At 44.3% G+C, this 22,659-nt stretch overlaps 1 protein-coding gene across 1 annotated transcript; it reads right to left on the reverse strand.

Moving 5' to 3' along the window:
* Nucleotides 1-1,522: 1,522 nt before the first annotated feature.
* LOC123087495 (protein SRG1) lies at nucleotides 1,523-3,429 on the reverse strand. Its single transcript, XM_044509513.1, has 4 exons — nucleotides 3,105-3,429; nucleotides 2,582-2,847; nucleotides 2,054-2,381; nucleotides 1,523-1,910 (listed from the first exon to the last, which is right to left on the reverse strand). The coding sequence occupies exons 1-4, from the start codon at nucleotides 3,315-3,317 to the stop codon at nucleotides 1,713-1,715; spliced, it is 1,005 nt and encodes a 334-aa protein (XP_044365448.1). The 5' UTR covers nucleotides 3,318-3,429; the 3' UTR covers nucleotides 1,523-1,712.
* Between the last annotated feature and the right edge of the window lie 19,230 nt (nucleotides 3,430-22,659).

The raw sequence follows: 22,659 nt of genomic DNA on the forward strand, positions 1-22,659 counted from the left end.
GTTCAAGTGTGACCATGTGTTGTTTTTGCTCAACATTGGCAGCCATGCAACCATGGAAGAAGGAAGGATTTAGAGGAAAAATCAATCAATCGAGCATGAGTCAAGAGTCATGTGTGGCCCGGGTGGAGTCAGTGGGGTGTACAATTGCAAACCTCATTTTATGTTGAACTGCCATTCTGGACTCATTTTGCTTTCTCTCTCTGGCTGTAGAAACTTCACCCATTGTATATTCTCTCCTAGTGGCGCAGCTGCTATCCATCCATCCATCCTCTTGAGTTATCTGCCTTCCCTGGCTGGCCTGATGGAGAGCATACCAGCAGTCAGTTTGCTGAATAAGATGCTGTCTTCTCCATTGCGAAATCGTATCCATCCATCCATCCTCTTGAGTTATCTGCCTTCCCTGGCTGGCCCGACGGGAAGAAACTATACCAAAACTCAGTTTACCGAGTCTTTTTTTTTCCTTTTTCTGTTGTGAAAATCGACTGTCTGCTATTTGTTGGAGAGAGTTTATGGGCATTGGAAAATTTTCTGCCATAACAGTAAAACTGGTTATATTATTTTTGGCCTTCTTCCTTTTTACCCATATATTGAAACAAAGTGGTGGTAGGGGATCACACACGGGGAGTTCCTAGGTAGTTAACCTAGGTTCGGGTCCTCATCATAGAGGTAATACTCTACTCCTGCTTTGTATTTGATTGATGGAGGGAAACGTCTCGTATATGAAAATAATACTATGGGGACTAGGGTGATCCCCTTATGAAGGAAGGCGAGACCTAGGGTTACATGACCGGCGGCCTCCTGTTCGTCCGCCTGGCCGTCTTCTCTTCTTTCCCTTGTTCTCGCGGCCGCCTCCTTGTCCTCGGCTGCCGGTGTCCACCAATAGCTAACGGGGAACAACAATGTCATGTCGCCGGAGACGACCAGAAAACTGTGATCCCCGGCCGGACGGCTAGGTTTGACTAGGGTGGCGGCGACCAGGCACCAGGGAGCGAACTCCTTTTCTTTTTCTGAGGTTTCTTATATCAAATTATGGATGGTTGTCGCTTCATGTAGTGAAATGAGTCAATTTATATTACTCAATACATGTTCAAGTAATCACTGTGACTGCGTGAAAGAATAAATTTCAATTCAGTTACTGAGATGGATCTCCTTTAGCTCACCAAAGAGCTGACAAGTATGTTGGAGTTCCCGGTCAAGTCTGTTCTTCTCTGTAAACACAAGATGGGATTTTGAAAATGTATTGCCGGCGCGAAAGTATGACATCAAATACTTCACCGAAACATTCTTTTCTACTCTTTGAAAAAAAATTAGTCTCGCTCTGCAACACAACTGAGATGGACCATGTTGTTCTGCAACACAACTTCGAAGATCACAAATATATTCCCCGCGCACTTTTTGGAGGTTACTATATATGCTAGTTGGAGTATATAAAAAAATGAAAAACACAACAGCACCGAACTGGCTATTAGTTTTTTTTCTTGCGGGGTCGAACCGGCTATTAGTTAAGCGTTGAAGAAGCGAGTTGCTTATAAGAAAGAAAAGGCGATTATATTATAGATAAAATCCCCACTCACACAAGAGAAACCATCTCTTTATTTATTCTCCACAGGTAATAAATCACTGCTACAAATCCGTAGATAAACTAATTGAGACCGCCGAGCTTGTATTTTCAGGGTCTCCATGAATCTCTTCCCTTGGCTGAAATGTTATGTTCAGTCGAAAGAAAGACCGAAATCCTTGGCCTTGAATTTCCCATATCTTGCCGGTCGCTCGTCATCCAGCAAACCAGGCGCTGGCTCCAGCACCGTCTCTCCATCCACAGCATAAAACACGGCCAGTGAAAGCCTCTCTCTCTCGGCGTTCGTCACCACCCTGTGGACCGGGCTCCTGAAGATCCCGTTGCACATTATCTGCGTCGAATATATATTTGCATACGTGTCAACGAAGCATCAGCATTCAGGAAACACTAGGATATATGTTGTACACTCATGATTTGTTGTAGATTATTCAAGAGAGATAGAGAGAGAGAGCAAGTGCTTAATTAGCTTCATACCTCCATGCAGTCAGCCAAGTTGATCACCAACGAGTAAGGCTTGGCCGGAACATTGTACCATCTCCCATCTCTCTCAACTTGCAAGCCACCGACGTCGTGGTCGACAAAAAGGATGGTAAGGAGACCAGCATCAGAGTGAGGCCTCATGCCCAGTACTAGGTCAGGTCTCGGACACGGAGGGTAGTAGTTGAACCTAGCAAACCCGGGATCCTTGCTTGATATTTGGTTGAGGAAGTAATCCTCATCAAGGTCCAGGAGCTTGGCGATCGATCGAAAGACGAGGTCTCTTATTCTCTTGGTTCTTGATGCGTACTCAAGAAGCACATCCCTGCATGTAGAAAGACTCTAGAATGAATAGTTCAGTCAATCAAAGCTTTTGATTCCTTTATTCAGTTATAAATTGTGTCTGAGTATCCTTTTCTTGTAGTGCATTTCTGAATTTTTCACCGTGTTTTCCTTCATTGGCAACTAAGCTAATACAGTAGTAGTATTAGAAATGTGAAACATCACTTGAATGGCGATTATAACCTGAAAGATTTCGGGTGAGCGGGCCACTTGGTGAAATTCCTCTCATCTTCTGGCTCCACCCTCAGATGCAGCCGGTCGTTCCAGCTGAGGCCCTCGGCCTGGTTTACCACCTCGTCATTTCCATAGCCTTCCACCTCAGAGTGCTTGCCGCCGCCGTCTATCAAGTTGCTGCATTTCTGCTTCTCTTCGGACGGTTGCCGGAAGAATTCCCTCGACGCGCTCATCATGGCATCCATGAGAGACTCCTCGATTCCATGGTTGGTCACCTGGATATCAAAGTGTTGAACAATTTCAGCAACAGCTCAATAACTTTAGAAATTACTACTACTAATCTGGTTGCTTCTTCATCGCCATGGTGACGACATCCAGCTGGGCGGAGGCGGCCCACTGCGGGGGGTAGGGTTCGGATCTGGTCTCGCCGGAAGTGGAGGTGACGAGGGCATCTGGGAGATCAAGGCGGCGGCGGCTGCGCGCCTAGCCGGCAGCGTCTGCGTGGTGTTAAAATAATTTAATCGAGATTCACCATGAAGAGGCCCCAGGTCTGTAGAGCCGCCCGGAGCTTGTCGGCCTCGTCGGCGGCGGCGGCCGTAGTCAGCCGGCTAAGATCGATGAGAGGGATGGGCTCCGGCATCTCATCAGCGGCCAGCAGGCCTTGATCTTGCTCGTGCGCCACCACGTACTGTCGCGGCAGCTCCTCCACGGCCGCCGCCAGCTCCTGCACCGTCGTCCGCACCATCGACGGTGGTGGAGGGAGCTCTGTTTCTTGCGTAGTACACCGAAGACGCTCTGTTTGACAGTTGGAAAGAGCAGAGGAAGAAGCAAGCTACGAGTCAACAGTCAACGGTCAAGAGGAGGAAGCTGCCTTCATATCGACCACTTTTTTCTTTATATTTTGGTGGAAGAAGCGGGCTATCCTTTTTCATATATATATTTTTAAAAAAATCTGTTCTCCAAGCTAATGGTTTTCACTTTCTTCTTGAGCAGGCCGATGATGTATCGCTGCAAGCCGCTCCAATATCGGAGCCAGACTTACATTATTGATTGCAAATGAAAAGTCATTAAGGCAACGGTTCTGTCAGGTTATCATTTCAGAGTAGAAGTTGTCGCTATCGAAAGAGCCGCAAATCCAAAAGTCCGCCCTCCATAAAATCTCACGGACCTCACGCCGGCACCGAAGGACGCGCCGATGTGACGGAGATGAGGCCGGATGATCCAAGTACGAAAGTTAGCCGTCATCGCAGTCGCGTCGATGAGCCCTTCAAACCCTAGCCTCATTATTCACGGCGGACAATAAGAATCTACGCCTGCGAACCACCGATGCCACAAAAAACACCATCGAGATGAGAAGGCTCGAGGAAAAATTATTTGTTGGGTAGATACCACCGTCAATAGAAGGGCAAAAGCAAATGAGCATATAATGCCTACCTAACTCCATCCAAAAAATGCGGGACTACATCTCCATAGGTCGATAGGAGCCTTCCCACACCAGTAGGGTTGTCGGAAGAGGAGGGGTCGAAGATGGTCTGCATTTGAGAGTAGTCCTGGATGGGAGTATTGAGAAACTCATCATTCTTGGGGTAATCATAAGAACAAAACACATCGTTGTTAGTTGTGATTTGCATGTTAGAGAAGCTAAACAAGTCTAACAAATGATATGCTTGCTAACCGTGGTATGGCCATGATAGTGTTCTCACTTCAAGAGGATCATCAAGGTGTCCTGATCCCTTTGTGCATCTCTAAGGTCTACGAGGCTGAACACTTGGATCCATCTGGCTTTCCACTTCTTAAGGTGGATGTAGACATGAGTTGAGGTCACCTCATGGCCACAAAACTCAAAGACCTACTTGGCAACAACGTTGACCGTTGAGGCGCACCTCCTTGAAGCCCTTGTCAGTCCTCGGCCCACTGGATATGATCTCACACATCTTCTTAAGCACGAAAGTGGACATGTAAGGCCGCCATTTCATTGTGTTCCCCTTCCTAGACATCTTTGTCTTTCCAGCCATCATGGCTGCCTTATGTGCAAGAACAATAGCAACATTAAGCATCGCCACCACAAAAGATGGCTGCCTAAATGCCCCCCTCGAACTCATCTGAATCAGGAGGCATCTGCTCGGACATTAGATAGGAATCCTTAACATAGGATGTCATGACTGGTTCTCGCACTAAGACAATGGTTTGACTAAAGTCTTCGGTGCTCATGTCCAACAATCGTTAGCATCAGAACTAGTTCAACACACTACACATGCACAGGAACAAATACAAATAATACTACACATGGAGCCCAACCAATGAAGTTAAACACGCCACACATGGACCGAGCTTGAAGCTCAAAGCAAACCATGAAGTTCAACACACTACCACATCTACCTATCCACCATACTCGTATACTACTGTAGAATGACACAAGCTCTGATCATCATCGAAAACCGACATGAAATACAACATGAACATCATCAATGCTGACAAGCAAAACTAGCATGCTACCGAAACATCACCACGGACCACTACCATTCGATCTACCACATGCTCACTTATCTACTCCTGTCGCATGCTTACAGGTCTAAACTCGAACAAATAGAGGAAGTGATTCAACTTACAACCATCGGAGCAGCGTGGAGACGTGAAACATGCCGGAGAAAAGGAGGAAGAAGAACCATGCATCACTATTGCTTATTTGCTCGTCGGTAAAGAATTTGCGGGTCTGGTTTCGGCGGTGAGCTGAAGGGGGGCTAAACAAGGCGGCCGATTCAGCGGGAGATGACCTAATTCCTCCCGCCGCTGTTATGGGAACACGCGCGAGTTGGAGCCATCTCTCCGCTCGCATGAGTTTGGCACCGCGTTCTCCTCCTCTGCACGCACGACGTGAGTCTGGCTAAGAGAAAACAAGTGATTCAGACGTTTGTAGCGGGTTTGGTTAAGTCTAATGTAGCGTACCAATCGCGCAATTAGAAGCGATTTTCGTGAACCTTGTTGAAGTTGGCCTTATGTGAACGAAACTGCTCTGCGGACGACGAATGCATGCACGACAGCGGCACGATGGGCCATACAGCCGTTGATATGTGCTCGATGATATGCACGAACGAATAGATATGTGATGTTGTGCATGAATGGTCCGATGGCATCGTGTGCATAGCAGCGCTGTTATGTGAACAAGCTTGGCGAGTAAAGGTTGCCGCAAGCACTTTGACAAAAAATTACCATAATTGAGTCTTCCATCCCACAGAACTACCACTTTTTAAAAAGTGGCTGATAACTACCAAAAAATTGGAAGCGCGTGACTAAAAACTACCAAGTTGACGAATTGACCGTTTTAGAGCGTTTAAACCCGTTTCTGACAGCAGTGGCCCACATGCCAGGTGGACCCAGCGGTAACGGCTAACGGCGCTCCCTCACAGCCGTTAGACCCGGCCGTCGCGGTCGCACCTGGTCGGACCAGGACTAAGCTGGCCGACCGGGCCGCTCGTCCCCACGCTCCCTCACTCTCCCTCACTCTCCCCCGAGTTCTTCTCCTAACCCTAGCCGACGGCGTTCATGGCGGCAGTGGATGCAAACTCCGGCGCCGAATCGCTTGGAGGCATCCCCCCCAACGTGGTGGGAGGCGATGTTGCCGGCTTCTCGGAGGTTGATAACTGGCTAGGCAGCACAAGCTTCGTGGTTCCACAGCCTTCCCAACCGCAATCTCAGCCGTCCTAGATGTCGGTGAGGCCGCCTCCGGTTGTAGTACCGTCGACGAGAAGAAGCGTAGGTCGAGGCCGGCGCAAGGTTCCTCGTCCTGCTAGCGGAGCAAGGTATGGCATCTGATTTCTCATAATGTTTATGTAATTTTAGGATAATTTTAGAAGCATGATATATAGGCTAGTTGCACACTTAGATTCAGATTACAACCCTGTTTGTGCATAAATTGAAATCTGTTAGCAACCTTAACATTGCGTTGTGTTTTCAGTGAATCTAAGCTGTCAGAGAACTGAAAAACAGTTAACTGTGAGAAATCTTATTATTGTCCAGGCCGTTTAATTATAACTATCTTAATCTATGTTGCAGTATTGATGACCCAAAGTGGGAAATTTGGTTTCATTTTCTAGCCAGAGAATCTATGGTTAGAAGAATTTACCAGTCAGACATATCATATATTAATCTGGTTTCTCTTATTACGTCTGAGGGCTGTGGAGCTGATGATTATATGTACTATGTTGTTGATGAGGAGAAAGGAATAGAAGGTCTAGAGCATGTTGGTTGTGAAGATTATGTGCAGCAGATGTTGATCCAATTAGATAAGGAAAAGACTGTGAACATACGAGTTGTCAGAGCAGATGAGCCTTCTAATGCAGATGAAAATAGAGATAGTTATTTTGCTGAACATTGTATTAACACACAACAAAGTTGCACGAAGCTGGTGGATGCAACCAAAGACAGAAAGGATGAGCTTAAGAAGAACAATCTTTAGAGAGAAGCTGACCTTAACCATTTTGAGGGTGACACTGATGTGTTTGAATTTCTTTTTGATGAAGATGGCAACAATGTGGAATTACATATAGGCTCCTCCTCTGAAGAAGAAGCTGCAAAACAAAATAGATCAATGGTCCAGAAGCTGAAGGCAGTGAGAAATCCTGGTCCAACAAGTAGATCACACCATGAGGTTGAGAAGAAGGAAAAACTAGACTGGTTTCCTGAAGCAGATGAATTTTGTTTTCCTGGTGATCCTGGAATTAGTGATGAAGAAGATGAGATTGAAGGAGCTTTCAAACTACCAAGTGGTAGGAAGAGAAGGTTTAAGAAGATGAAGGAAAGGGTATGGTTCAATGAAAAGCTTCCAGATCCACAAGAACAGTTTTGTAAGGGATTGTGCTTCACCAATGTTTATGTGTTCAGAGATGCACTTAGGGATTTTCACATCAGGACTTTGAGGAATTTCCAGTATCACAGAAATGCCCCTGATAGGATTATTGTTTGGTGCTCAGAGAGAGCACATGGATGTGATTTTTATATCTGTGCCTCTAAGATAGCTCATGAGCAAACTTTCTGCATCAAGAAGTGTGATATGCTGCACACTTGTGGAGCATGTGCAGAGAACACAAAGGTTACTACAAAGTGGTTGTCCAAATCAGTACAACCAGCATTGAGAGATGACATTAGAGCTCCTGTGGATGCATTAATAAAAAAGACTAAGACTAAGTTTTCAGTTGATGTTTCAAGAAGTGTGGCATATAGGGCAAGGAGGAAGGCTGTTGATGTGGTGCAAGGTGACCACAAGCAACAATACTTGAGACTGAGGGATTATCTTCAAGCTGTTCTTGACACAAACCCTGGGAGCAGATGTATTGTAACAACATTTGTTGACCCAGAAAATCCTGCACCCACTCCTAGATTCAAGTACATGTTCTATTGTCTGGCAGCATCAAAGGAAGGGTTTCTGAATGGTTGCAGACCATTTATAGGTAATTGTTGTTGAATTTACTGTTCTGAATTTTGGGTCATATTTGGCCTGTAGCTAATGTTTTACTGCATCCAGGGCTTGATGGGTGTTTCATCAAGTTAACCACTGGACAACAAATTCTTGCTGCCACAGGAAGGGATTGCAACAACAACATCTACCCCATAGCTTTTGGTGTGGTTGACAAGGAAGATGGAGAAAGTTGGACTTGGTTTTTAACTCAGCTGAGATGCTGCATTGGTAGTGGTAACAAATTTGGAACATACACAATAATATCTGACAGGCAAAAGGTTAGCAAGTAAATCATTGATGCTATAGTATTAGTACTTCATGGAATTATTTCAGTGTGTTCATGTGTGACCCTGTTTTCTGAATGTATAGGGGTTACTTAAGGCAATAAATGAGGTGTTCCCTGATTCACCTCAAAGATTCTGTCTTAGGCACATATATGCAAACTTTCAAGCAGCTGGGTATAGAAGCAAAGAACTAAAGCAGTGTGTTGACCAGGCTAGCTACTCTTACACTAGGCATGGGCATGAATTAGGGATGACAGCTCTGAAAGCACAGTCTGAGGATGCTTGGAAATGGCTTAAAAATATAGAGGTCTCTGCTTGGGCTAGGTATGCTATGGATCATACTTGCAAAACAGATCTAGTTATGAACAACCTTAGTGAAGTCTTCAACAAGATGATACTTGATGTTAGAGCCAAACCAATAAGGACAATGTTTGAAGGGATTAGAACCAAGCAGATGATAAAGAGGCAGCAGACTAGGGAGAAGTTGCAGACATGTAGGTGGACAATCACACCAAATTACTCAGAGATTTTAGAAGAGAACAAAAAGTATGCCAAGCATTGCCAGGCTGACAGAGCTGGTGAGACAATTTGGCAAGTAACAAGCAAAGAAAACCAATATTGTGTGGACATGGAAACATGTACATGTGACTGCAAGAGATGGGACATGACATGTTGTCCTTGCAGTCATGCCATATCTGCATTGACAAAGCAAAAGCTCCATCCTGAAGACTATGTTAATGAATTCTTCAAGAAGCCACTGTACCTGGAGGCATACAAAGCAATAATTTTCCCTGTTCCTGGTCCAGATTGCTGGCCTGATACAAACACTCCAGATATCCAGCCTCCTGTGTTCAAAGAAAAGGCAGAAAAAGCAGACAGCAAGGAGGAAGGGTGAGTTTGAGGTTCCAGCTCCTAGAGACACTAGTAGGATGGGTACTATCACCTGTGGAAATTGTGGTTTGGAGGGACATAGGTATACAAATTGCAACAAGACTCCAAGGCCTAGGCTTCAGATGAGGAAGACAGGACATCAGGTAATTTTTCTGAACCTCTTATAAATATTTCAGTTCCTCTAGACATACTTTTGAAGGAAATATGCCCTAGAGGCAATAATAAAGTTATTATTTATTTTCTTATTTCATGATAAATGTTTATTATTCATGCTAGAATTGTATTAACCGGAAACATAATACATGTGTGAATACATAGACAAACAGAGTGTCACTACTATGCCTCTACTTGACTAGCTCGTTAATCGAAGATGGTTATGTTTCCTAACATAAACAAAAGAGTTGTTATTTGATTAACGGGATCACATCATTAGGAGAATGATGTGATTGACATGACCCATTCCATTAGCTTAGCACCCGATCGTTTAGTATGTTGCTATTGCTTTCTTCATGACTTATACATGTTCCTATGACTATGAGATTATGCAACTCCCGTTTGCTGGAGGAACACTTTCTGTGCTACCAAACGTCACAACGTAAATGGGTGATTATAAAGGTGCTCTACAGGTGTCTCCAAAGGTACATGTTGGGTTGGCGTATTTCGAGATTAGGATTTGTCACTCCGATTGTCGGAGAGGTATCTCTAGGCCCTCTCGGTAATGCACATCACATAAGCCTTGCAAGCATTGCAACTAATGAGTTAGTTGCGAGATGATGTATTACGGAACGAGTAAAGAGACTTGCCGGTAACGAGATTGAACTAGGTATTGAGATACCGACGATCGAATCTCGGGCAAGTAACATACCGATGACAAAGGGAACAACGTATGTTGTTATGCGGTCTGACCGATAAAGATCTTCGTAGAATATGTAGGAGCCAATATGAGCATCCAGGTTCCGCTATTGGTTATTGACCGGAGACATGTCTCGGTCATGTCTACATTGTTCTCGAACCCGTAGGGTCCGCACGCTTAAGGTTTTGATGATAGTTATATTATGAGTTTATGAGTTTTGATGTACCGAAGTTAGTTCGGAGTCCCGGATGTGATCACGAACATGACGAGGAGTCTCGAAATGGTCGAGACATAAAGATTGATATATTGGACGGCTATATTCGGACACCGGAAGTGTTCCGGGTGATTTCGGAGAAAACCGGAGAGCCGGAGGGTTACCGGAACCCCCCGGGAGAAGTAATGGGCCATATGGGCTTTAGTGGAGAGAGAGAGGGGCAGCCAAAGGTGGGCCGTGCGCCTCCTCCCCCCTGGTCCGAATTGGACTAGGAGAGGGGGGGGGGGCGCCCCCCTTTCCCTCTCTCTCCCCACTTCCTTCCCCCTCCTAGTAGGAGTCCTACTCCTACTAGGAGGAGGACTCCTCCTTGGCGCGCCTATAGGGCCGGCCGGCCTCCTCCCCTTGCTCCTTTATATACGGGGGCAGGGAGCACCCCTAGACACAAGTTGATCCACATGATCATATTCTTAGCCGTGTGCGGTGCCCCCTTCCACCATAGTCCTCGATAATATTGTAGCGGTGCTTAGGCGAAGCCCTGCGACGGTAGTACATCAAGATCGTCACCACGCCGTCGTGCTGACGGAACTCTTCCCCGACACTTTGCTGGATCAGAGTTCGGGGATCGTCATCGAGCTGAACGTGTGCTAGAACTCGGAGGTGCCGTAGTTTCGGTGCTTGATTGGTCGGGCCGTGGAGACGTACGACTACATCAACCAAGTTAATGCTTCCGTTGTCGATCTACAAGGGTACGTAGATCACACTCTCCCCCTCTCGTTGCTATGCATCACCATGATCTTGCGTGTGAGTAGGAATTTTTTTGAAATTACTACGAAACCCAACAGTGGCATCTGAGCCTAGGTTTTATGTGTTGATGTTATTTGCACGAGTAGAACACAAGTGAGTTGTGGGCATATAAGTCATACTGCTTACCAACATGTCATACTTTGGTTCGGCGGTATTGTTGGACGAAGCGGCCCGGACCGACATTACGCGTATGCTTACGCGAGACCGGTTCTCCTGACGTGCTTTGCACAAAGGTGGCTAGCGGGTGACAGTTTCTCCAACTTTAGTTGAACCGAGTGTGGCTACGCCCGGTCCTTGCGAAGGTTAAAACAACACCAACTTGACAAACTATCGTTGTGGTTTTGATGCGTAGGTAAGACTGGTTCTTGCTTAAGCCCGTAGCAGCCACGTAAAACTTGCAACAACAAAGTAGAGGACGTCTAACTTGTTTTTGCAGGGCATGTTGTGATGTGATATGGTCAAGACATGATGCTAAATTTTATTGTATGAGATGATCATGTTTTGTAACCAAGTTATCGGCAACTGGCAGGAGCCATATGGTTGTCGCTTTATTGTATGCAATGCAATCGCGCTGTAATGCTTTACTTTATCACTAAGCGGTAGCGATAGTCGTGGAAGCATAAGATTGGCGAGACGACAACGATGCTACGATGGAGATCAAGGTGTCGCGCCGGTGACGATGGTGATCACGACGGTGCTTCGAAGATGGAGATCACAAGCACAAGATGATGATGGCCATATCATATCACTTATATTGATTGCATGTGATGTTTATCTTTTATGCATCTTATCTTGCTTTGATTGACGGTAGCATTATAAGTTGATCTCTCACTAATTATCAAGAAGTGTTCTCCCTGAGTATGCACCATTGTGAAAGTTCTTCGTGCTGAGACACCACGTGATGATCAGGTGTGATAGGCTCTACGTTCAAATACAACGGGTGCAAAACAGTTGCACACGCGGAATACTCAGGTTATACTTGACGAGCCAAGCATATACAGATATGGCCTCGGAACACGGAGACCGAAAGGTCAAGCATGAATCATATAGTAGATATGATCAACATAGCGATGTTCACCAATGAAACTACTCCATCTCACGTGATGATCGGACATGGTTTAGTTGATTTGGATCACGTAATCACTTAGAGGATTAGAGGGATGTCTATCTAAGTGGGACTTCTTAAGTAATATGATAAATTGAACTTAAATTTATCATGAACTTAGTCCTCGTAGTATTTTGCAAATTATGTTGTAGATCAATAGCTCGCGTTGTTGCTTCCCTGTGTTTATTTTGATATGTTCCTAGAGAAAATTGTGTTGAAAGATGTTAGTAGCAATGATGCGGATTGGATCCATGATCTGAGGTTTATCCTCATTGCTGCACAGAAGAATTATGTCCTTGATGCACCGCTAGGTGACAGACCTATTGCAGGAGCAGATACAAACGTTATGAACGTTTGGCTAGCTCAATATGATGACTACTTGATAGTTTAAGTGCACCATGCTTAACCGCTTAGAATCGGGACTTCAAAGACGTTTTGAACGTCATGGACCATATGAGATGTTCCAGGAGTTGAAGTTAATATTTCAAGCAAATACCCGAGTTGAGAGATATGAAGTCTCCAACAAGTTCTATAGCTAAAAGATGGAGGAGAATCGCTCAACTAGTGAGCATGTGCTCAAATTGTCTGAGTACTTCAATCGCTTGAATCAAGTGGGAGTTAATCTTCCAGATAAGATAGTGATTGACAGAATTCTCTAGTCACCATCACCAAGTTAGTAGAACTTCGTGATGAACTATGATATGCAAGGGATAACGGAAACGATTCCCAAGCTCTTCATAATGCGGAAATTGACGAAGGTAGAAATCAAGAAAAACATCAAGTGTTGATGGTAGACAAGACCACTAGTTTCAAGAAAAGGGCAGAGGGAAGAAGGGGAACTTCAAGAAGAACAGCAAGCAAGTTGCTGCTCAAGTGAAGAAGCCCAAGTCTGGTCCTAAGCCTGAGACTAAGTGTTTCTACTGCAAAGGGACTGGTCACTGGAAGCGGAACTACCCCAAGTGATTGGCAGATAAGAAGGATGGCAAAGTGAACATAAGTATATTTGATATACATGTTATTGATGTGTACTTTACTAGTGTTTATAGCAACCCCTCAGTATTTGATACTAGTTCAGTTGCTAAGATTAGTAACTCAAAACGGGAGTTGCAGAATAAACAGAGACTAGTTAAGGGTGAAGTGACGATGTGTGTTGGAAGTGGTTCCAAGATTGATATGATCATCATCGCACACTCCCTATAATTTCGGGATTAGTGTTGAACCTAAATAAGTGTTATTTGGTGTTTGCGTTGAGCATGAATATGATTTGATCATGTTTATTTTAATACAGTTATTCATTTAAGTAAGAGAATAAATTATTGTTCTGTTTACAGGAATAAAACCTTATATGGTTACACACCCAATGAAAATAGTTCATTGGATCTCGATCATAGTGATACACATAATCATAATATTGAAACCAAAAGATGCAAAATTAATAATGATAGTGCAACTTATTTGTGGCACTGCCATTTAGGTCATATTGGTGTAAAGCGCATGAAGAAACTCCATGCTGATGGGATTTTGGAATCACTTGATTATGAATCAGTTGATGCTTGCAAAACATGCCTCATGGGCAAGATGACTAAGACTCCGTTCTTCAGAACAATGGAGCGAGCAACTGACTTATTGGAAATAATACATACTGATGTATGTGATCCAATGAGTGTTGAGGCTCGCGGCGGGTATCGTTATTTTTTGACCTTCACAGATGATTTGAGCAGATATGGGTATATCTACTTGATGAAACACAAGTCTGAAACATTTGAAAAGTTCAAAGAATTTCAGAGTGAAGTGGAGAATCATCGTAACAAAAATAAAAAGTTTCTACGATATGATCGCAGAAGTAAAATATTTGAGTTACGAGTTTGGCCTTTAGTTAAAAACAATGTGAAATAGTTTCACTACTCACGCCACCTGGAACACCACAGCATAATGGTGTGTCCGAACATCATAACCGTACTTTATTAGATATGGTGCGAACTATGATGTCTCTTACCAATCTACCACTATTGTTTTGGGATTATGCATTAGAGACAGCTGCATTCACGTTAAATAGGGCACCATCTAAATCCGTTGAGACGACACCGTATGAACTATGGTTTGACAAGAAACCTAAGCTGTCGTTTCTTAAAGTTTGAGGTTGCAATGCTTATGTGGAAAAGTTTCAACCTGATAAGCTCAAACCCAAATCGGAGAAGTGCGTCTTCATAGGATACCCAAAAGAAAAATGTTGGGTACACCTTCTATCACAGATCGAAGGCAAGATGTTCGTTGCTGAGAATGGAACCTTTCTAGAGAAGGAGTTTCTCTCGAAAGAAGTGAGTGGGAGGAAAGTAGAACTTGATAAGGTAATTGTACCTTCTCCCTTATTGGAAAGTACTTCATCACAGAAATCTGTTCCTGTGACTACTACACCAATTAGTGAGGAAGCTAATGATAATGATCATATAACTTCAGATCAAGTTACTACCGAATCTCGTAGGTTAACCAGAGTGAGATCCGCACCAGAGTGGTACGGTAATCCTGTTCTAGAAGTCATGTTACTAGACCATGACGAACTTGCGAACTATGAGGAAGCGATGATGAGCCCAGATTCCGCGAAATGGTTTGAGGCCATGAAATCTGAGATATGATCCATGTATGAGAACAAAGTATGGACTTTGATGGATTTGCCCGATGATCAGCAAGCCATAGAAAAAATGGATCTTCAAGAGGAAGACGGACGCTGATAGTAGTGTTACTATCTACAAAGCTAGACTTATCGAAAAATGTTTTTGACAAAGTTCAAGGTGTTGACTATGATGAAATTTTTCTCACTCGTAGCGATGCTTAAGTCTGTCCAAATCATGTTAGCAATTGCCGCAATTTTATGAAATCTGGCAAATGGATAAACAAAACTACATTCCTTAATGAATTTAAAGAAGAGTTGTATATGATACAACCAGAAGGTTTTGTCAATCCTAAAGGTGCTAACAAAATATGCAAGCTCCAGCGATCCATCTATGGACTGGTGCAAGCATCTCGGAGTTGGAATATACGCTTTGATAAGTTGATCAAAGCATATAGTTTTATACAGACTTGCGGTGAAGCCTGTAATTACAAGAAAGTGAGTGGGAGCACTACAACATTTCTGATAAGTATATGTGTATGACATATTGTTGATCGGAAATAATGTAGAATTATTCTACAAAGCATAAAGGAGTGTTTGAAAGGATTTTTTTCCAAAGAAAACCTCGGTGAAGCTGCTTACATATTGAGCATCAAGATCTATAGAGATAGATCAAGACGCTTGATAAGTTTTTTCAATGAGTACATACCTTGACAAGATTTTGAAGTAGTTCAAAATGGAACAGTCAAAGAAAGAATTCTTGCCTGTGTTACAAGGTGTGAAGTTGAGTAAGACTCAAAGCCTGACCACGGCAGAAAATAGAATGAGAATGAAAGTCATTCCCTATGCCTTGGCCATAGGTTCTATAAAGTATGCCATGCTGTGTACCAGACCTATTGTATACCCTACACTAATTTTGGCAAGGGAGTACAATAGTGATCTAGGAGTAGATCACTGGACAGCGGTCAAAATTATCCTTAGTGGAATAAGGATATGTTTCTCGATTATGGAGGTGACAAAAGGTTCGTCGTAAAAGGGTTACGTCGATACAAGTTTTGGCGCTGATCCGGATGACTCTTAGTCTTCATCTGGATACATAATGAAAGTGGGAGCAATTAGCTAAAGTAGCTCCGTGCAGAGTATTGTAGACATAGAAAATTGCAAAATACTTACGGATCTGAATATGGCAGACCCGTTGACTAAACTTCTCTCACAGGCAAAACATGATCACACCTTAGTACTCTTTGGGTGTTAATCACATAGCAATGTGAACTAGATTACTGACTCTAGTAAACCCTTTGGGTGCTAGTCACATATCGATGTGAACTATGGGTGTTAACCACATAAAGATGTGAACTATTGATGTTAGATCACATGGCGATGTGAACTAGATTATTGACTCTAGTGCAAGTGGGAGACTGAAGGAAATATGCCCTAGAGGTAATAATAAAGTTATTATTTATTTCCTTATTTCATGATAAATGTTTATTATTTATGCTAGAATTGTATTAACCGGAAACATAATACATGTGTGAATACATAGACAAACAGAGTGTCACTAGTATGCCTCTACTTGACTAGCTCGTTAATCGAAGATGGTTATGTTGGGGAACGTAGCAGAAAATAAAATTTTTCCTACGGTTTCACCAAGATCCATCCAGGAGTTCATCTAGCAACGAGTGATTAGATGCATCTACGTACCTTGTAGATCGCGAGCGGAAGCGTTCAAAGAACGGGGATGAGGAAGTCGTACTCGACGTGATTCGAATCACCGAAGATCCTAGCACCGAACGGACGGCACCTCCGCGTTCAACACACGTACGGTTGGCGTAACGTCTCCTTCTTCTTGATCCAGCAAGAGGGAAGGAGAGGTTGAGGAAGATGGCTCCGGCAACAGCACGATGGTGTGGTGGTGATGGAGCTGCAGTACTCCGTCAGGGCTTCGCCAAGCGCTATGGAGGAAGAGGAGGTGTTGGAGAGGAAGAAGGAGGCAACCAAAGGCGTGGGAGAAAAGCCCTCCTTCCCCCACTATATATAGGAGGGCCAAGGGGGGGGGGGGGGGGGGCGCCGGACCTAGGAGATCCAATCTCCTAGGGTGGGGCGGCGGCCAAGGGAGGTTTCCCTCCCCCCAAGGCACCTAGGAGGTGCCTTCCCCTCCTAGGACTCTTCCCCCTTGAAACCCTAGGCGCATGGGCCTCTTGGGGCTGGTGCCCTTGGCCCATGTAGGCCAAGGCGCACCCCCTACAGCCCATGTGCCCCCCCGGGATGGGTGGCCCCACCCGGTGGACCCTCGGGACCCTTCCGGTGGTCCCGGTACAATACCGATGACCCCGAAACTTGTCCCGATGGCAGAAACAGGACTTCCCATATATAAATCTTTACCTCCGGACCATTCTGGAACTCCTCGTGACGTCCGGGATCTCATCCGGGACTCCGAACAACATTCGGGCTACTGCATATACATATCCCTACAACCCTAGCGTCACCGAACCTTAAGTGTGTAGACCCTACGGGTTCGGGAGACATGCAGACATGACCGAGAGGACTCTCCGGTCAATAACCAACAACGGGATCTGGATACCCATGTTGGCTCCCACATGCTCCACGATGATCTCATCGGATGAACCACGATGTCGAGGATTCAAGCAACCCCGTATGCAATTCCCTTTGTCAATCGATATGTTACTTGCCCGAGATTCGATCGTCGGTATCCCAATACCTCGTTCAATCTCATTACCGGCAAGTCACTTTACTCGTACCATAATGCATGATCCCATGACCAGACACTTGGTCACTTTGAGCTCATTATGATGATGCATTACCGAGTGGGCCCAGTGATACCTCTCCGTCATACGGAGTGACAAATCCCAGTCTTGATCCGTGTCAACCCAACAGACACTTTCGGAGATACCCGTAGTCTACCTTTATAGTCACCCAGTTACGTTGTGACGTTTGGTACACCCAAAGCACTCCTACGGTATCCGGGAGTTACACGATCTCATGGTCTAAGGAAAGGATACTTGACATTGGAAAAACTCTAGCAAACGAACTACACGATCTTATGCTATGTTTAGGATTGGGTCTTGTCCATCACATCATTCTCCTAATGATGTGATATCGTTATCAATGACATCCAATGTCCATAGTCAGGAAACCATGACTATCTATTGATCAACGAGCTAGTCAACTAGAGGCTTACTAGGGACATGTTGGTGTCTATTATTCACACATGTATTACGATTTCCGGATAATACAATTATAGCATGAATAAAGACAATTATCATGAACAAGGAAATATAATAATAATGCTTTTATTATTGCCTCTAGGGCATATTTCCAACAGTCTCCCACTTGCACTAGAGTCAATAATGTAGTTACATTGTGATGAATCGAACACCCATGGAATTCTGGTGTTGATCATGTTTTGCCCTAGGGAGAGGTTTAGTCAACGGATCTGCTACATTCAGGTCCATATGTACTTTACAAATCTCTATGTCTCCACCTTGAACATTTTCACGGATGGAGTTGAAGCGACGCTTGATGTGCCTTGTCTTCTTGTGAAACCTGGGCTCCTTGGCAAGTGCAATAGCTCCAGTGTTGTCACAAAAGAGTTTGATTGGCCCCGACGCATTGGGCATGACTCCTAGGTCGGTGATGAACTCCTTCACCCATATTGCTTCATGTGCTGCCTCCCAGGCTGCCATGTACTCCGCTTCACATGTAGATCCTGCCACGACGCTCTGCTTACAACTGCACCAGCTTACTGCCCCACCATTCAAAATATACACGTATCCGGTCTGTGACTTAGAGTCATCCAGATCTGTGTCGAAGCTAGCGTCAACGTAACCCTTTACGACGAGCTCTTCGTCACCTCCATAAACGAGAAACATTTCCTTAGTCCTTTTCAGGTACTTCAGGATATTCTTGACCGCTGTCCAGTGTTCCTTGCCGGGATTACTTTGGTACCTTCCTACCAAACTTACGGCAAGGTTTACATCAGGTCTGGTACACAGCATGGCATACATAATAGAACCTATGGCTGAGGCATAGGGGATGACACTCATCTCTTCTATATCTTCTGCCGTGGTCGGACACTGAGCTGAGCTCAATTTCATACCTTGTAACACAGGCAAGAACCCCTTCTTAGATTGATCCATATTGAACTTCTTCAATATCTTATCAAGGTATGTGCTTTGTGAAAGACCTATGAGGCGTCTTGATCTATCTCTATAGATCTTGATGCCTAATATATAAGCAGCTTCACCAAGGTCCTTCATTGAAAAACTCTTATTCAAGTAGGCCTTGATGCTGTCCAAGAGTTCTATATCATTTCCCATCAAAAGTATGTCATCTGCATATAGTATGAGAAATGCTACAGAGCTCCCACTCATTTTCTTGTAAACACAGGCTTCTCCATAAGTCTGCGTAAACCCAAACGCTTTGATCATCTCATCAAAGCGAATGTTCCAACTCCGAGATGCTTGCACCAGCCCATAAATCGAGCGTTGGAGCTTGCACACCTTGTCAGCATTCTTATGATCGACAAAACCTTCCGGCTGTATCATATACAATTCTTCCTTAAGGAAACCATTAAGGAATGCCGTTTTGACGTCCATCTGCCATATTTCATAATCATAAAATGCGGCAATAGCTAACATGATTCGGACGGACTTCAGCTTCGCTACCGGTGAGAAAGTCTCATCGTAGTCAACCCCTTGAACTTGTCGATAACCCTTAGCGACAAGCCTAGCTTTATAGATGGTCACATTACCACCCGCGTCTGTCTTCTTCTTAAAGATCCATTTATTTTCTATGGCTCGCCGTTCAACGGGAAAGTCAGTCAAAGTCCATACTTCGTTTTCATACATGGATCCTATCTCGGATTTCATGGCTTCTAGCCATTTGTCGGAGTCCGGGCCCGCCATTGCTTCTTCATAGTTCGAAGGTTCACCGTTGTCTAACAACATGATTTCCAAGACAGGGTTGCCGTACCACTCTGGTGCGGAACGTGTCCTTGTGGACCTTCGAATTTCAGTAGGTGCTTGATCAGAAGTATCTTGATCATCATCAATGACTTCCTCTCTAGTTGGTGCAGGCACCTCAGGAACATTTTCTTGAGTTGCGCCATTTTCCGGTTCAAGAGGTAATACTTCATCAAGTTCTACTTTCCTCCCACTTACTTCTTTCGAGAGAAACTCTTTCTCTAGAAAGAATCCATTCTTGGCAACAAAGATCTTGCCTTCGGATCTGAGGTAGAAGGTATACCCAACAGTTTCTTTAGGGTATCCTATGAAGACGCATTTTTCCGACTTGGGTTCGAGCTTTTCAGGTTGAAGTTTCTTGACATAAGCATCGCATCCCCAAACTTTCAGAAACGACAGCTTAGGTTTCTTCCCAAACCATAATTCAAACGGTGCCGTCTCAACGGATTTCGACGGAGCCCTATTTAAAGTGAATGCGGCAGTCTCTAAAGCATAGCCCCAAAAAGATAGCGGTAAATCGGTAAGAGACATCATAGATCGTACCATATCTAATAGAGTGCGATTATGACGTTCGGACACACCATTACGCTGAGGTGTTCCAGGCGGCGTGAGTTGTGAAACTATTCCACATTTTCTTAAGTGTGTGCCAAATTCGTGACTCAAGTATTCTCCTCCACGATCTGATCGTAGAAACTTGATTTTCCTATCACGTTGATTCTCAACCTCACTCTAAAATTCCTTGAACCTTTCAAAGGTTTCAGACTTGTGTTTCATTAAGTAGACATACCCATATCTACTCAAATCATCAGTGAGGGTGAGAACATAACGATAGCCACCACGAGTCTCAACACTCATTGGACCGCACACATCAGTATGTATGATTTCCAATATGTTGGTTGCTTGCTCCATTGTTCCTGAGAACGGAGTCTTGGTCATCTTACCCATGAGGCATGGCTCGCACGTGTCAAATGATTCGTAATCAAGAGACTCTAAAAGTCCATCTGCATGGAGCTTCTTCATGCGTTTGACACCTATGTGACCAAGGCGGCAGTGCCACAAGTATGTGGGACTATCATTATCAACCTTACATCTTTTGGTACTCACACTATGAATATGTGTAGCATTACGCTCGAGATTCATTAAGAATAAACCATTCACCATAGGAGCATGACCATAAAACATATCTCTCATATAAATAGAACAACCATTATTCTCGGATTTAAATGAGTAGCCATCTCGAATTAAACGAGATCCCGATACAATGTTCATGCTCAAAGCTGGCACTAAATAACAATTATTAAGGTTTAAAACTAATCCCGAAGGTAAATATAGAGGTAGCGTGCCGACGGCGATCACATTGACCTTGGAGCCATTCCCGACGCGCATCGTCACCTCGTCCTTTGCCAGTCTCCGCTTATTCCGCAGCCCCTGCTTTGAGTTGCAAATGTGAGCAACTGCACCGGTATCAAATACCCAGGAGCTACTATGGGTACTAGTAAGGTACACATCAATTACATGTATATCATATATACCTTTTGTTTTGCCGGCCTTCTTGTCCGCTAAGTATTTGGGGCAGTTCCGCTTCCAGTGACCACTTCCCTTGCAATAAAAGCACTCAGTCTCGGGCTTGGGTCCATTCTTTGGCTTCTTCCCAGCAGCTTGCTTGCCGGGCGCAGCAACTCCCTTGCTGTCCTTCTTGAAGTTCTTTTTACCCTTGCCCTTTTTGAACTTAGTGGTTTTATTGACCATCAACACTTGATGTTCCTTCTTGACTTCTACCTCTGCTGATTTCAGCATTGCAAATACCTCAGGAATGGTCTTTTCCATCCCCTGCATATTGAAGTTCATCACAAAGCTCTTGTAGCTTGGTGGAAGCGACTGGAGGATTCTGTCAATGACCGCATCATTCGGGAGATTAACTCCCAGCTGAGTCAAGCGGTTATGTAACCCAGACATAGTGAGTATGTGCTCACTGACAGAACTATTTTCCTCCATCTTACAGCTAAAGAATTTGTCAGAGACTTCATACCTCTCGACCCGGGCATGAGCTTGGAAAACCATTTTCAGCTCTTCGAACATCTCATATGCTCCATGTCTCTCAAAATGCTTTTGGAGCCCCGGCTCTAGGCTGTAAAGCATGCCGCACTGAACGAGGGAGTAGTCATCAGCACGTGTCTGCCAAGCGTTCATAACGTCTTGGTTCTGTGGGACGGGTGGATCACCTAGCGGTGCTTGTAGGACATAATCTTTCTTGGCAGCTATGAGGATGATCCTCAAGTTTCGGACCCAGTCCATATAGTTGCTGCCATCGTCTTTCAGCTTGGTTTTCTCTAGGAACGCGTTGAAGTTGAGGACTATGTTGGCCATTTGATCTACAAGACATATTGTAAAGATTTTAGACTAAGTTCAAGATAATTAAGTTCATCTAATCAAAATTATTCAATGAACTCCCACTTAGATAGACATCCCTCTTTTAGTCATCTAAGTATAACATGATCCGAGTCAACTAGGCCGTGTCCGATCATCACGTGAGACGGACTAGTCAACGTCGGTGAACATCTTCATGTTGATCGTATCTTCTATACGACTCATGCTCGACCTTTCGGTCTTCTGTGTTCTGAGGCCATGTCTATACACATGCTAGGCTCGTCAAGTCAACCTAAGTGTTTGCATGTGTAAATCTGTCTTACACCCGTTGTATGTGAACGTTTAGAATCAAACACCCGATCATCACGTGGTGCATTGAAACAACGAACTGTGGCAACGGTGCACAGTTAGGGGGAACACTTTCTTGAAATTATTATGAGGGATCATCTTATTTACTACCGTTGTTCTAAGTAAACAAGATAAAAACATGATAAACATCACATGCAATCAAATAATAATAGTGA

This window comes from Triticum aestivum, chromosome 4A (genome assembly GCF_018294505.1).
Source record: "Triticum aestivum cultivar Chinese Spring chromosome 4A, IWGSC CS RefSeq v2.1, whole genome shotgun sequence".
In the NCBI taxonomy this organism is placed as follows: Eukaryota; Viridiplantae; Streptophyta; class Magnoliopsida; order Poales; family Poaceae; genus Triticum; species Triticum aestivum.